Source organism: Prinia subflava, chromosome 14 (assembly GCF_021018805.1).
Source record: "Prinia subflava isolate CZ2003 ecotype Zambia chromosome 14, Cam_Psub_1.2, whole genome shotgun sequence".
NCBI classification, from domain to species: Eukaryota; Metazoa; Chordata; class Aves; order Passeriformes; family Cisticolidae; genus Prinia; species Prinia subflava.
In genome coordinates this window covers 16,657,471-16,673,995 of record NC_086260.1, presented here as the reverse complement: position 1 = coordinate 16,673,995, position 16,525 = coordinate 16,657,471, and the positions used below count along the sequence as shown (strand labels likewise).

Genomic DNA, 16,525 nt, shown 5'->3' with positions numbered 1-16,525 from the left:
GTTACACAGTATCTGTAATCTGCTTGTCCTCGGTGAGAGTGCTCATGTAAAGCAGGTAGTGGTCCTTATTCTGAAGGACCCAGAGGAATTCAGAGCCTAAAAGCAAATTTCCCTGGATGGATCTGAAAGAAGCATTCACAACATATAACCATCCTCTTTGTGAGGAGATGCTCAGATTAAGACACTTCTGCATTCTAATTTGTGCAAATGGTCTTAATTTCCCACTTGAGTCCTGGGAGAGGCCACAGAACCAAACACCTGCACCCACAGACAGAAAGCTGCAGAACACTTCTACAGGATGTTTTAGCAGAATGCCAGTCCACTGGGATTTGTGAAGTATTTTCTCAAATGTATAAAACAACAACAACAAAAAAAATTAGAGTCCTGAGAGAAACAGCAAAGCCAGCATTAGTCTGAAAGACAACCCTGGCAATAACACACATGATGGTAACAAGACCAGGAGGCAAGGCATGACAGCACTGAGGGATGCAGATGATGGGTGGGATCATCTTCATGATCCCTTAAGTTTTAGCTTTCATATTTTTTAGATTCTGTACTCCTTAGAGTGTAACTCTGAAATGCATATGAAATGTTAGCAAGTTCTCTTCATATCTTAGTTAGACAAAACAATCCTCTTCTAACCTGAGAACCAAAGACATCATTGCAGCTTTGGACCCAAAAAGTATAAACAACAGGGAATTGAAGAGAGCAGTCTTAATGGCACTTCACAACCTGAAGCTGTAATTGGACAATTAACCCTAGTATGGAAACGGACCAAAACTTATAAAAGTGTGAAAATTTGTGACCTGTGGTCCATCTTGGGTCGACCCACAGCCGGGCTCTTGTACTGCCCAAGGTGTATCCTTCAAAGGCTTTTTAATAAATACCTACCTTATTCCTTTACCTCTGTCTAGCCTCTGTTCCAGGTAGCCTCTCTAGGCATCATTCATGCACCCAAATTTCTCCCCCAAACAACACAGTTGTCAAATGTGTCCTAGAGTGAGCAGGGGTCAGCAGGAAGAGCTCAGGCTCATCTTCCTCAGCACCAGGCTCAGGGCCCATTTCACTGGAGCAAACTCAATTTCATCCTTCAGTGTTTCCAAATCATAGTTCTGACTCCTGCACCCAGAAGATGCCCAGATTTTGAGTGTCCTTCAAACTGGCCAAGTTAGTGATTTTTTTTCAAATCAAGTCCCAAGTTTGCACTTGGCAAAGAGGCAGAATTGAAGCAGAAATAATGTACCTTGATTTGAGACCAGGCAGAACTGACGTGGATTTTCCCCAACATCACCTGACTACTCTGGTGCTGGATCAAGAAGCCTATGTCCTCTTTGTTAAGAGATATAATAAAGCAAAATTGCTGTCCTAAATATTACTAAAGCACTGGCTGGCATGTTTAATAAACCTTTCCATTTAGGTAAATTAGCACTCATCTGGACAAGTGCTGAAGTGCTGTTACTTGAAGAAAAAAATTCAATGCTCGGAGTCTAATTTAAATAATTATCAGCATATTTCTGCTCTGCCTGTTTCACTGAAATTACCAGGAGACTTGATGCAGTCTGAGTGTAAGTGCCTTTTGTCTGCATGTAATTTATTGACCCCATTTCAGTTAAGTTTTTGGCCCACTCACTGCCATGCTGAAGCACCGTAACAAAAAAGAACTTTATGGCCAGACAGAACAAAATGAGTAACAACCGACCTACTTTTACCATAATCCCAAGAGCTATAAGTTACCTCCTCGTGTTCTCCACACGTGGTAGGTCTCAGAGCTGTGATAATTTGCTGTTCCCATGGGGCTGCTGTTTGGGGAGCACAGACATCCATGGGGAAGGCCAGCATTGACTGGGGATGATGGTCACCCCATCCTGCCTGGCAGGCTTCAGGTGTTGACAAACACTGCCTCACAGGAAACCTGTGCAGCACTGGGATGAAAGCTGAAATATTCTCTTATACCCTCCAAAACTTAGAGGGAGGATACCAGGTCTTCAGCACCAAATGCTTCATCCTACAGATCCCATGGCTGTGTTCCATACGGGACACAGCCTGGAGCAGCAAGCAGCCAAAGCTTGGCTCCCAAGAGCAGAACAATCCTGGGCACACAGCACTGACCTTCAGCTATGCTCGTGGCAGAACCCTCATACCCAGCACATTGGTCACAGGATTCATTTTATTTCCAGCAAGGAAAACCTAGAGAAAACTCTCAAATTATTTTTCTCAATTCTGTTTCGGTTGAAAAATGGCCGTAATGGTATTTGTGCCTTTTCTTCTGCCCTAGCTCCAAGACTGTCAGCAGAAAGCATCACAAGACCACTTGCTTGTTCGAAACGCCCCCTTTCCCCGGGAGCAACTCCAGCCAAGCTGCCAGCAGCACGGATCTGGAGCGTGGAATGCTGTGCAGCCCTGGCAGGGGTGGTGCTGCCAGGGAGGGGATGAGCTCTGCCTGGGTGAGGTGAAGGTGCCGCTCCTGCCTCGCTCCTGTGTCTGCATTCCGCTCGCGATGCCGCCATCTGCACCTCACGCCTGCCGGGAGGAGGGAAGCTTCCCTCCAGGGCACGTTCTGCAAGCCTCGCCTCCACCAGCTCATCAATTCCTGGCTCTCATCAAAAGACAAACTTATAAACAGGCCCAGACGCTTCTCCCAGGTTTAATGGAGGCAGCTAAGAAGCTGTGATCGTTCGATGCTTCCCAATGATAGTGGTGATGCCTGAGGCCAGCTATAATATTACCATGAAATAAATCTGCAGTGATATAATTAGCAGGGATGCTATTATGCTCAGGTTTTAGGGATGCTCAGCACAGAGGGAGAAGAGCAGCTACTCAGAATGAGTCCTTGCAGAGGTTCTGGGTTTGAGAAGGGGCTGGGAATAGGACAGACAGAAAAACTCTGATGTCAAGGCAGTGTGGACTTCCTGCATTAGTCTGTATGCAAAATAAATCTAATTTTTTAATAATTATGGTAGACACAGGTCTCTGCAAGTCTCAGGGTTAAATCCATACAACTTTCTCCTTGCCGCTCCAGCCACCTCTGCCCTGCAAGCAGCTGTGGAGCTTAGGTGGCACTTGCAAAGCTGCTGCTCCTTCCAGCATCCACTCTGTGATGAGCCTTGGAGTCCCCTAAACTAGAAGGGGAGGTGGAGCAGGGAGATGCAAACCAAAACAACTCTGAAGCCCACGTCTGGCAGGAGGAGATGACTGCTGTTTTCTCTGTCAGGCTGCATCAAGACAACAACACCCTGTTAATTTTGCCACTGGTATATCTAAAAGGTAGACAAATACCACTAGGAACAACTAGGAGGAGAAGACAGAAGAGACTGGGTTAGAAAATGGGATGCTACTCGTATCTGCAAGGAATAGCTAAGAAAAGAGTTGGCACCTACACCGTGTTTTCTGTTGCTTGCAGATGTAGTGCTAAAAGTAAGAGCACAGAAAAAGGATGTAACTAGAGCAAAATATTTTAGGATCAATGGTCATGGGGGGAAGAGGATGGAAAGAACAAAGTCAACACATACCAGGACTGATCCTCAGTTTTGACACAAAATCCTTATGGCAGCTGTTCAAGAAACACATTCAGGGAACATGGAGTTCCTCAGGACTCTGAGATGGGACCCCTGGGAGGGTTTCTGCCCCAACACAGGACACAGACTTGCAAGCTGGAGCTCCTGTGCCAGTGTCTGCATGTTATGTCATGGCTTGATTATAAAAGGTGACATGCTAGGGCACAGTTTGCACCAAAATCAAGAGATCCTCCTTGAAATGTGCTGGCCAGGAGATGCCCTGGAGGAAAACCATGAAGGAGGCAGCCTGCCCTCAGCTAAGGTTCAAAAACTCTTTGTAAGTTTTAAGTGTGTTTTCACATCTGCAGTCAAATCCTACACCTTCCCTCTTTTTTGCTACAATAAACTTTATCTCAGAATGTAATCTAGTAATAAAAATGGTTTTAAAATGATCTGACAAGTGCTAGAAACCCCATTTCTTTTAGAGTGACAACTCTATTTACAGCCTCACATACATACACTCTGGTTTATATTCTACATGCACACCAGGCCCTCAAGATTTGGGATATATCCTTTCCATCCACTTGCAAGAATTAATTTCAGTCATGAAAAGAAGCTCTTCAGCAGGCAGAAGGTGGGAAGAAAGATTGCCTCTAATGCTGGGGTCTCTGTACATCTCCCAGGACAGGGGCACAGAGGGATGGGCAGCCCCCCACCCCATATCAGAGCAACCCTCCCAGCTCCAGGGGCTAGCAAGAGTCACACGCTCATCCCTGAACAGGCCAGAGGGATGCTTGGGTTGGAAGAGGTGCAAAACAGCCAGGCAACATCACACAGGGAGAGGATTTAGGATGGGTTCAACTCTTACGCTTTCCAGAGGGTGCAGAAAATTGCTAAACTGCTAAAAAAATTCACATTCAAAGCCCGAAGTGGCCAGGGAACAATAGCACCAAACACAGGCAGAGCTGAGAGGAGGAGTTCTGAGCTCCAGGGAGATGTTATTGTCATAATCATACATGAAGGACACCTTGCAGCTAGAAGTTGCAGAACTCAATTAGGAAGAACAGCTCTTATTCCCAGGTGTGTCAAAGACAAAGAATGATCTCTCCAGGCCTCAGTTTCCCTATGCATAAAGCTGAAGCAGTCAAATACATCTACACTAAGGGACTACAACGCTTTCTGGAGTGCACTTGGGAAGCCACACTACTGCTATCTTGAATTTTGCTTCTCTGCTCCTACACTCACCCAAGCACACAACTCTTATCTCCTCCTCCCCATCACGGTTTCCCACTGCCCCACAGTGCTCAACACCTTCCATATCTTATCCAGCTTCCTCAGTTACAGGCAGACCAGCAGAGACATCTTCATCTGTGTGAGTGGAGAGTGAGGCACGGCTAAGATTAGCAACAGGAACACCCGGGCCGGCGTTGACTCCCTACATAATTAGCTGATATAAAAGCTGTGCCATCTACTGGAATCCAGCTGAAACACTGCTCCCATCAAGCTGTTGCTGCTCCAGCAGCTCTTTATGTAGAGCTGGGGTGGGATTTCAACTTGTGCAGGTAGTGGCACACAAGTGGCAAACGAGGGACAGCCAAAGACAGAAGCTCATTTTGCAGTACCAAAAGCAGGCAGCCACTGGAGCCCTGTATTCACATTTCACTCCCAGCCCTTATAATCTCCCACTTGCTATGGAATTATCACCTGTACTTAAAGGAGTTTTTAAAATTTTTTTTAAATTATCATGCCTGCTGAAAAGAATAGCCAACCATCATTTAAAATTAACTTCCCATTATTATGCCTAAAATTTTGGGAAGACATTTTGGCAGGCACAATACTGACCTATACCTGGCAGCCCTGCACAGAAAATTCGAGTTACCCCTTCCATCAGACCTGTAGGGTACTTTTAACAGCCTTTACTGCTGTCACCTGCCCACTTCCAAGGATGTAGCACACCCTAAACAGCAGAGGAGAGACAGAAACCAAGGATATAATGCAGCAACAGCAGCCCAGGACACAGGAGACCAGCAGGGACAGGCAAGCAGAGACACACGCCAGGCTGGGTGATGGAGGAGCTGCCATGCCCCCACCAGCACTGCGCCAGCCCAGCTCTGTCTGCAAAGCTCCTCCAGCTCCCCCAGTTACCCCAGTTCCAGTCCCTCCTGCCCCAATTCAGCTGGTGGCTCCAGGAGCACCACCAGGCAGGCACACAGTTAAATATTTTTGCTTGCAACCTTTTCATGTTGCTTTCGCTTCAGCCCGTGCCTCTGAATGCTGACAGATTTCTCATTGCAAGGCTGTATTAAGCCGCTTTTTAATTGCATTTTGAGGGACCCAAAGGCCAGCAGGCAGAAGGGCACTTTATTTTTTCCAAGGAACATTATTTTTATTGTAGAGGCAGGAAAGGTTTCCATTAATCCTCAGCAAGCAGACAGCTTCCACGCAGCACACTGGCTGCAGGGACGGCCAATCCAGAGCACTGGGATGATTTGAGCACTGTCTGCTGGAATATCAAGGCTCCCAACAACTCCTCTTCAAAGAGCAGATGACAGGCTTTGGCACGAAACTTGCATTAAATTGATACAATCTCTTTAATGTTATCTTTGGCTCTTTATCACAATTGTATGTGCAATTTACATTCTTGTCGCCTTTTTTTTATTAAGATTTGCTAGATCCTTATCACTGATATTTCACACATTGTTGTAGTGTCACTCAAACATTTAATGGACATCAGCTGCTCTGGGAATGTATAATAGCTCCTTGCTCTGGGGTAGGGCGGGATGCTGATGGATTTCAGACTCACTCCATGAAAGCTTCAGTGGCTGCAAAGCAAATCCATGTGGGACAGAAAGCAGGGTCCTGGTGGGCACCAGGGCAGGGAGCTCACTCTGTGCCAGCTCCCGTGTGCCAGCACAGCACCCCGTGCCCAGAGCCAGGCTAATCACCCATCATCATCCTCCTCACATCATCATCCTCAACAAGGCACCTTGGGGGCTGCCTCTGCTCCCCACCTGCAGCCAGCCCTGCTGTTCACTCCTGCGCAGAGATCTACTGAGATAAACTCTGCCAAAGCTGATCTGTGGTTTGCAGGCTGCAGAAATGGAAGTTGCTAAATCTACTTTCTTTGGAAAAAAAGCAGAAAGAAAAAAAATGGGATTTGAAGAGAGCTTTTGAGACAGAAAAGCTTCATGCAAGTCCATTAACCTGCAGGACCAAGCCTCCACCCCCTCACTCATTAGTCTTTAACTTCGCTACCTGCCTGTAAACACAGCTATACAAATAACTGGTTTTTAGTTCAGCCCGAGGATGAAATCCTTAAAAAAATAATCCTCATTCCACCTGAAATAAACTCAAAATGATTCACTGTCCCAGGTCAATTACTCCCATTGAATAAGAGTCTTCCACCCCAAATGATGCATCTGAAATATTCAAGGCGAAAAACATGAAACAAGAATAAATTGGTTGGAGGTTTTTCCGCCCAAGATCTTGGGCTTCAGAGAACTCTCTGAAGTTGTACAGCATCATGGAGGGCAGGGGCTGAACCCTCAGGGACTGAGGGCACATCTCTAAATGCAGAAGTCCACACTCCATGCAAACCTACAGGCAACCCTGGGGAAGTAAAGAGCCCCCTCTAACCCTGTCACACCATGAACAGATGACAAAGCCACAGGACAGGGTGCAGAAGCAACTCTAGGTACCAAACTGCCATGGAAATGCATTTTCACATGCCAAAATTAACCAAGAAAATTCAAATAAATCCCTTTTTCAGTGGCATGGTTTCTTTTATTTTCATATCATCACAAGCATATCTTCCCAATCATGTTTAAAGGTTGTTCTATAAAGAATTGAACAGTAATTCCCTTCCCTAGCACTAATTCCCTCAGAGACCTCCTGCTCTTCTGCATCACTCACCAGTTTACATCTGTATTTTCACAGATAGACCAGTAAGTCATATCCACCTGCTTTTACCCTTTGAAGCACCCCCAAATGCCTCCTCAGAGCACAGCCCTGCCAGGCCTCAGGATCCTGAGAGGGCAAGGACCAGGCTGAAGGATCCAGATTTTGAGACAGTCAAGCACTACAACTGCTGCAAACCCCTGCCCACACCAGTGGCTTTAATCCCCTCCAGCTCTGCTAGGAACAGTGATCCTGTGCTGGAAAAAACCAGGAAAAACTGAAAAACAACAAGCAAACTGCTGTCGAACACATAACACAGTTTGATGAAGGGAAGCAAACACCCTTTAAGGACTATTTCATCCTTCTCTTCACGCGGTCTCAGAGGTGTTTGGGCTGCTCACAGCCCGGGGTGTAGAGCACAGGAGGACAAGGCACGCACAGCAGTGAAACCCTCCAAGGGGAGGGGGAGTTGCTGTTCCTCCCGCCCGTGCATGCAAACCAGCCCGGCAGCGCTCGGAGAGGCCGTGAGGGCGGCTTTGCTCAGGTAAAAGCCCGGGTAAAGCTCCCAGCACGGCCGTGCCCCGAGCCCGGGAGCCCAGCCCCGGCTGCTGCCCGGCACCGGCAGCGCCGCGGTCCCTCCGTGCCGCACACGGGGGAGATGCTCCGGGGCAGGGAGGAAACCAAGAGCCGAAAATAAATCCCCGGGCAAAGGCAGCGAGTGCAGAGCTAAGCGGTGCTGACCTGGAGCGTGAGAACCAGCTCACCTCTTGACAGGGCAAGGGACCAGATGGATATTTCAGTCTTTAGGAAGGGCAAAGTCAGGCAACTATTTATTTGCGCAGGGTAAGTAAGGAAGCTTCACTCTGGGTTGGAGAGCTATACTAAGAGACATCATCTTGTTTACAGAGCTGGTTTTATCTCCTCTTTTGCTTCAGGCCCTTAAAGGACATTAAAAACCAACCAGACAGGTGTTTTCTTTAAACACCAAATGTCCAGACTTCTTACAGCAAGTACCAGAAACAACAGCCTCACAGCAGTCTCAGTCTGCCAAGGGCAAGAGGGGACAAAGGTTTCTTCATCTGTTCTTTACCAACAGCCACACACGGGGCTGGGGATCTGCTGTGGAGATTTACTGAACACCCTATGAGGTCAGGACCATCGCTTTTCACTCCCCCATCTGTGACTCTGGATGCACTGGTGGCACTGAGGCCATTCCCTGTGTGTGTGCCACACAACAGGATCATCCCAGGATCTCAGAGTGTGGCACCCTGGGTCCTGGCAAACCTCTGCTGCCCCAGAGGGCACCCAGCAGCTCTCCAGGCTGTAAAGCCCATCGGGCTGGGCTGCTGCCAAATCTTCATGGGAGAAGAAAAGGAAACGTTCAATGTAATCTGCATGAAAGTGCAGGAAGCCCTAAATTGTGTTAGCGCTATTAAGAAAGCTCAGCAAACCGGCCCAATACAGGTTTGATAGACTTGTTACAAACATCTGATTGTCCCTGATTAGATCAGACAATCAACCCCCATCCTGGTGTGTGGGCATTGTTTAACTCCCCTCTGCAATCTGTAAATTAGAATTCCAGACCTGGGAGATTGGATTCAAATTGGATTACTGGAGCAGGTCCAGCACAAGAACAACTGTGAGGCAGGAGAAGACACACACACATGCACGAATGAATAAATAAATAAATAAACAAACAAACACACGGGGACTGTCAGCCAGGATTTGATTAGGAGCAAATTAAAAATAGAATTAAAAACAAAAACCACCAACCAGCAATTACCAAAGAAGCGGGAAGAGGGCTGGATTTGTCACTATGAAATAAAGTATAGAGATTCTGCCTTTAAATGGTTTGTACTTCAGCATGTGCAAGGTGGGTGGTTCTGGTCCTTACTCCACCAGCTCAAGAGCTCCTGTCTGTGGCCATGCCCCTGGAATGGTGCAGGAGTGCATGAGGCAGTGAAGCCCCACATCTCACCAAACCCACAGGTGTGTCAGAGCTCCCCTGAGCTGTGTTTATTCCCTCTCTCCTACCCCATTTTGCTGTCTAGGCAAGACAGGTAAGGTGTCCCTTAGCTGGGACCCAGCAGGCCACAGTGTGACCACTGGTAGCCTTCTGACGTGCCCAGAGGCCCCCTCAGGTCAGAGCCAGGGCTGTACCACACTGCAGGAAGGAAACCCACACGGGTTTGGCACCACATGCTGCCAGCCAGTGTGAACCCCCAGTGCACTGCAGCTCAGGAGGGGACTCCTCTCCTGGCCTGGGACCTCTCCAGTTAAACACTTCAATGACTTGGCCACTGAGCACCTGGTTCAACATCCTTCAGAGCTCTACAGTGCAGGGAGATGGCACCAGGACCTTGCTCTGCCAGAAACAAAGGAGAAATCCAGTACAACCCCTGGGCTGCTCCTGCTGAAAGCTGACCCCTTTTGCTGCCTGCCACCAACACCAGAGGACAGCACCAACCCAAACAGTGAAGGAGGGAAGATTTCCTGATGATATTCTACCAGCCCTTGCTGTGACAGAGGTCAGTGCCTCTGCTGCTGAGAGAGGAGGGAGCAGGGAGATGCTCTGAACTGGCCTGAGAGATGCTTTGCTCTATGCCAATTTTTGCAGCTTGTCAGACAGGTGGCACTTTTTGTTGTCCCTATCAGGGACCAGAAACCTGATAAAGACTCCATTCACCATAAACCTGCAAGGGAAATCTCAGGGCTAGCAGAATTGTTAAAGGATAAACCCGTCCAATTAAATTCGCTCTGCACTCTTGACATACGCTTGGGCCAGGCTCAGATGGAGGTGGGAACGTGTCCCAGTTGAGCAGTTGAGTGTTCAACCAGGACTGAAAGCACAGCTGGCCTGAGCCCCTCCCTCCTGCAATGCCCCTGACCAGCCTCACCTGAGAAGCTGATTTGGTCAGTACTTTGTGGTAACACACCCAACTTCACCTCACTCTTCATCACAGGATCCTAAAACATGGCCAAGTACTAAGTGCATCAACACTTCACTAGAAACATGCAAGAAAAATGCCAGTAAGTGGGAAAACTCAAGGCTGAGGATGAGGAGTGGAAACAGGAGACAAACCAGCAAAATCGGGTTAAGGCAGTACAAAACCCTCAGCATCTCCAGACCAACCACCTTTTCTGTGTGTCACATCCCAGCTCTTCCAACCTCTTTCCCTCCTTAGGATCCAAGGTAAAGAAAGATGGGAACACCTACAGCCACATTCCCCCAGGCTTTCCCCCAGCCACAGGAAACCCAGCCAGACTTCCCTGCAGGATGCTTTCAAAATACAGGAAATCCCCACTCTTGTCCTTTGTATTCTCTTTTCTGCCAAAAGAAAATGTCTAATGCCAAGTGCAGATTTTACTACTCCAGTGGCAGTAAAATCTGTGTGAAATACATTGTGACCTTCTATACCTCAGCTGAAGGAAAAGGAACCTTGAAACCTCCTGCCACTGAGCCCTCCTGCCAAACCCCTGCTTTCCCCCAGGTGCTCATTCCACACTGGAGCTAAATACGCAGCAACAAAAATATGCTATTAAATTTCACAAAAACACAATTTAAAAGACCCAACACAAACCTTCCTCCTACTCCTGGTAAGTGCTGTTAGTGCTCTCCTCACCAGAGCCATGCTAGGGGCACCAAACCTGCACACACATACATCTCCATAAGATGCACACAGATGTACACAGTACACATTATAAATTCTGGTACACAAAATGCCACTTTGCCACACTTTTGCTCAGTCATATTTGGTACTGCACACCTGAGGTCCACAGGAAATGTAACAAACTTCACCTGAACTCCAAAGATTGCACCAATGATGTACAACTTGCAAAACTAAATGAGTTCTTTGGAGAAAATACCAGCCCAACTATGTCATCGTGGGGGCAATGCGAGAGCCTGCAGGCATCCAGCCCATGTTTTGTGGATCAGCAGGGCTCTTCTTGGGGATGGGGGAAGGCCACCAGCACAGACAGTAATCTTTAGGCTGGTCACAGTATATCAATAGTTCACTTCAGGGCATAACCTACTCAGTAAACTGTGGGATATGTCGCTCTCAGGAGGCAAAGCAAATTGTCTGTGGTTAAATATGTCAAGAATGAAGCAGTCAGCATCCAAAATCAGCCCTCACAAGAACTATATAAAAAAGGAGAAACAATCTTAAAACATCCTAGGATCTAAAATTTCCACCTCTCAGCCTCCTCCTCCATCAAATCACAACTTCCTTCTCCCCCAGTCTGTGGAGCTTCAGGAAAGAAAAGACCTCGAGGCATTGCTCATGTACTTGACATAGTATTGTAAAAGAATACTTCTTCTAAAAGAAGAAGTGCCCCTTGGGTTTGGGAACCTGGACCCACACCATGCACACCTTCAGGTGATGTCTTTTCCCTGGCTCACTCAGTGCTCCACCAACAGCAAACTCCAACATCTGGGCTCCCAAACAAGCTCCCAAAGAAGCCCCAGCCTGCACATATCTCTCTGGGCACATACCAAGGCAAAGAGGGGTCTGAACACCCTGAAAAACTGAAGAGGAGATAGGAAATAAAGTTGAAAAAGTGACAAAGAGTCTACTTGGCAAAAAACCAACCTGATGAGTTCCAGCCTCAGATGATGTAAAGCCATGAGCCAGTCAGCTGTGATTCCCAGCACAAGGAAACCCCAAGGGGGATTTGTAGTCCTTTGGTAATGTGCCACCTCACTCCTTTCCACATCTTACAAAAGGTGTCTTTTTCAGCCCTAACAAGGACAAGCTCATGAGTGTGGACAAGAGCAGCCCATTAAACTCCCCCCAGCCAGGAACACACCTATTGCTTCCTTACACCTCACCTGTAGCTCTGGAGCTTCCCCACAATGCAACACACTGGGTAAATGTAACATCATCTCCTTCAGGAGCCACTCCACCTTCATTTTTTACTTCCAATTCAAAGGAAATCAGATGCATTTTTGGTATTGAAGGCCATCTTTTTTACCTCCCCTCCTGTTAAAGCTTGGAAATAAAAAGCAGCTGGAACTACAGAGCACAAAGGTGACTGGGAGGCCAGGCCTGAAGGAATGAAATCATCGTGGACAAAGGACACTGGAAAAGGCAATTAGTGTTCATGCAAACCCATGTCAAACAGAAGCCATTGTGTGGCACATGGGGTAGAAGTCCCCCAGGATCCAGCTGTGGATACTCCAGTGCCAGGTGGACACGCGGGGATTGCAGAAACATCTTCCTATGAGCTTTCTGTCCCATGAGGAGACTGTCATCTGATATGATGCTCTGGAACAAAAAGGGAGGGGCAGCATCCAAATAACCAGCCCCTTGTAGGTGCCTTATTTTAGGAAGCAATTACCCTCTCTGCCACACACCCCTGGGACCCAGCACGCCCCCAAAATGCATGTGGGAAATCAGAGTGTCCTGTCAGTGCCAGATCCATGCCACAGTGCTGCACCATGGCTGCCAGGGCCAGACAGGTTCTGTTTCCTTGTGCTCAATTTCTGCCTCTTAGAAATGCAACACACAAGGTAAGAAACTATACTAATAAATGCTCTGCACATAGTTTAATAAAAACACATTAATATTTTCACTTAGAAACAGAGAAAAACAGTTTCTTTGATGACTGGACTGAATCACCAGGTAATCAGAACAGTGCTCTAAACTGTGCACCCATGGTGGGTGCCCAGAGGCTTGTGAGGAGCTTCCTGCAAAGCCCCACTGAGGCCCAGGCAGCAGCATCCCCTCTGTCCTGCAGCAAAGGAGCTGGGATGGCTCCTCAGGAGAGCAAGCACACGAGTGACAGAGCAATTTGTACATCAAGGAGAGACTCCATTTCTCCCTCCTCACCTGCCCTTGCCAATACATGGAGTCCCACCTGACTCAGATGCTGAAAAATATGTTTCAAGAAGTCATCACCACTCTTGTGAGTCATGAGAGAAGAGGAGGAAATGACTCCAGGAGAGATGATTCAACTGAAGGGAGAGTCGAGACAGATGAAAACAGGCAGGAGAATGGAAGGAGCTATGGGAGCTGCACTGCTTCAAAGGAGCTCAGCAAAATGTGGAAGAAATTTAGAAGATTCAATTTCTCTTCCCCCATCAGCTTCCTCATTTCCAGATTTTATTGTTAGTACCACCAATCCAAAATGTCAGGAATTTACATGGAAACTGGATGTAAAGTCTGCTCCTGCACTCTGAAGGAGTCTTTTAAAAGACTAATTTAGGTCAAGGGTTCATTGTTTCCACTACAAAGACAGTACCACGTGCTGTTACCCAACCAGCACTGCCAGAACCACCCCTGTGACAGGTGAGCCCTTCACAGCACTCCAGAGAGTCCTGCCCAGAAACCCAACAAAAAAGAAAGAGTTGGAAGGCAAACAAGGTTATTTGTACCATAGGCACAGTTCAGTTCAACCCTAGATCTAGCATCAAAAGAGACATGAACTCTAAGTCTGCGTGACTCAGAGCAAAGGGCAAAGAAAAACAGTGTGACTGATGAGCTGAAATTCAAATGTCACAGTGGAACCACTCAGCACAGTCATGCTGTGTCACTCAGGGTTATCACCCTGTGCATCCCATGGGAGCCATGTCTTGTCCAGGTGTATGTGAAGCTTGCAACAACCTTCTGTCACCTGCACCTTCCTCCAGCATCTACAGGTGCTGCACATCTCTGGAACATTTGATATGATATATGCTCAAGTATGCACACAAACTATACAAGCACAAAGATACAAATTCATGTTAAGAAGAAAATTGGTCTCCCTGGTTTTCACTTCCACAATCCCAAATGCAGTGCTGACAGTTTACACCTCTTTAGTCCCACTTCAGTTCCTTTCATTCAAGCTAAAACTCTGGGTGTGAGTCCCAAGTAGGATTATTCTTTACTTCCCAGAGTAAGAAATTGGATAAAAAACAATCTTCTTCACCCAAGTGCCTACAGTAACCATCTTTGTCAGGCACTGTGGACAACCTCACACCATCTGGACACTCAGGCCAGACTTCGACCACCCTTGACTGAGATCCTGTCTTGAGTCTTGAGACTCCCCTGGCCCACATGGGTGTCCTGTGATTCCTGTTGCATACCTTGGCTTCTTCTTACCCACTGTGGAGACAGCTCACTTCCAAACTCTCACTGCCTTAGCTACGCCTCAGTTACTGCAATATCCCTTCTCTCACCCCAGCACATTTCCTGTGCTCCATTCCTGTCTATCAGGTTGAAGGGTCTTTTTGGCTGCAGTGCCTCTGGACACATCAGCTGTGTTAGCTGCTCCAAGCCCTCCCCCCGTCTGTCACCCTGCAGACACCCTCCCAGTCTGTCACTCTGCCACATGCCCATTGTACACTATCATGGCACACAATTGTGCTTGAGAGAGGACACCTCAGCTCCTGCAGGGGAAGTATCCACACCCCCCTGCAGTGGAGAAGGGTGTCCACCTCTGCAGGAAGGCAGGCACTTGTCCCTGCCCCAGCAGCAGAGCATGGCCCTGCTGCCACCTCGTTACAGCCACCACTGGGTTTTACTGAGCAGGCACCATGGATCAGGTCACCTTCCTCCAGTACAGATAAAATGAGTTCATTTTAAAAGGAGTGTTACAAAACAGGATAAGTTTGGAAATGTATGCAGATAAACATGAGGGCAACCCACACATGCAGTCAGTCACAGGGCTTGAGTCCCAGGCACCAGCACAAATCCTTTAAGTGCATCATCTAAACAGGACAGGCTCTGCTTGTCCAAAACACTTCCACGAGCAATAGCAGGGACACTGCAGTACCTCTGCTTCAGTACACTCCCTGTTAAAGGACTGGATCAAATGTACTGCCAGCCTTTTGCTGTCACTTGTATTCTTGTGTTACTCAGGTGTTTGCATGACAGTGGCAGGAGATAAAACCAAAGAAGATATGTAGAGTAAATCCCCACATGACACACCCTTGCCTCACATGCTCCACATGAATTTGTCCAACTGCAGGATGCAGTTCCCAGAAAGGGCCACACAATCACAGAAATCACTTTGAAGCTGAGATCATACTGCCACGCCAGCATCAACCCTCTTGTTGAAACTGAACATCTCCATCAAAGGATCAGAGCACAGGCCCATCTCCTTACCTTTAAAGCACGGACTTTCTTGGCCAAGAGGCTCTCAATGTCCCCTGCGACCTTCTCCACCAATTTCCTGGGCACATTCTCCTTGACTTCAAACAGGTTTTTATTGTCATCGTAGATCTAAGAGAGGAAGCAAGAGAAAAAGACAGTCAATATTAGTGAGGAGTACAGCTGTCTTCCTACAGAAAAGCTGATCCTCTAACAGAGAATTCTAGCAATGTGGATTGGGTAACAATATAAGCTTTGGAAATGAGGGGAGCAAGAGAAGAAAGGCTTTGCAACCAGAAAAAAAAACCAGAAATGCAGTCAATCTGCTGCCCACACCACTGGCTCTATAGCTGCCTGCTTTCATGCTTGCAGGCAATGAGCATCCCACCCTCTCACTCAAAGCTGAGTGCCCATCCCTGCCTCTGCTAAGGCACTGCTGTGGCACAGGCAGAGCACCACACACTGCAGGCAGTGCAGGGTGCAGGGCCTGGGAGCAGCAGGGCAGCCCTGGGTACCAGGAACGGGAACAAGGGGGTCACATAAAGCAGGATAAAACCCACATCTCTGACCAAGGCACAGTAATTTGGCACCCTCAAGAAATGAGGATTTCTACCACCAGTCCAGAACTTGGCCAGGCTGTGGTGGGCAGAGGCACAAATCTATGCCAGGATTATCCTGAAGGCCAACAAAATTATCTATATTTGAATGTTTGCACCCACTGTGGCAGCAATGGCACACAGGCACATCATACAACTGCAGGGAGCTACCCCAGACCCAAGGGGAGTGCTGCTGGCATCAGCACTGCCTCCAGAAGAAGGGATCAGTCCCACCAGCAGACTTCACAGCCACAAACCCCTCAGTCACCTCCTCAGATAATTTTGTGACTTGTTAACTCCACCTGCAGACCCAGGTGCAGCCAGCACAGGGTCAAAGGGAAGAGTTTATTGCCAGCATCTGAGATGAGAAAAAAAAAAAACCACCTCATGCCTTTTCTTAAGTAAGGTACATGAAGAAAACCACAAAGCAAATAGGATTCTGCTTCTCTCTTTATCCTCAGGCTAC

General features: G+C 47.6%; 1 protein-coding gene across 1 annotated transcript in view; it reads right to left on the bottom strand.

The window, feature by feature from the left end:
* Positions 1 to 16,525, bottom strand: part of CACNA2D2 (calcium voltage-gated channel auxiliary subunit alpha2delta 2) — a 211,145-nt gene that overhangs the window by 113,142 nt on the left and 81,478 nt on the right. The window contains exon 3 of the mRNA XM_063411373.1: positions 15,479 to 15,595. Within this exon, the coding sequence (XP_063267443.1) occupies positions 15,479 to 15,595 (117 nt within the window). The remainder of the gene's footprint in view (positions 1 to 15,478; positions 15,596 to 16,525) is intronic.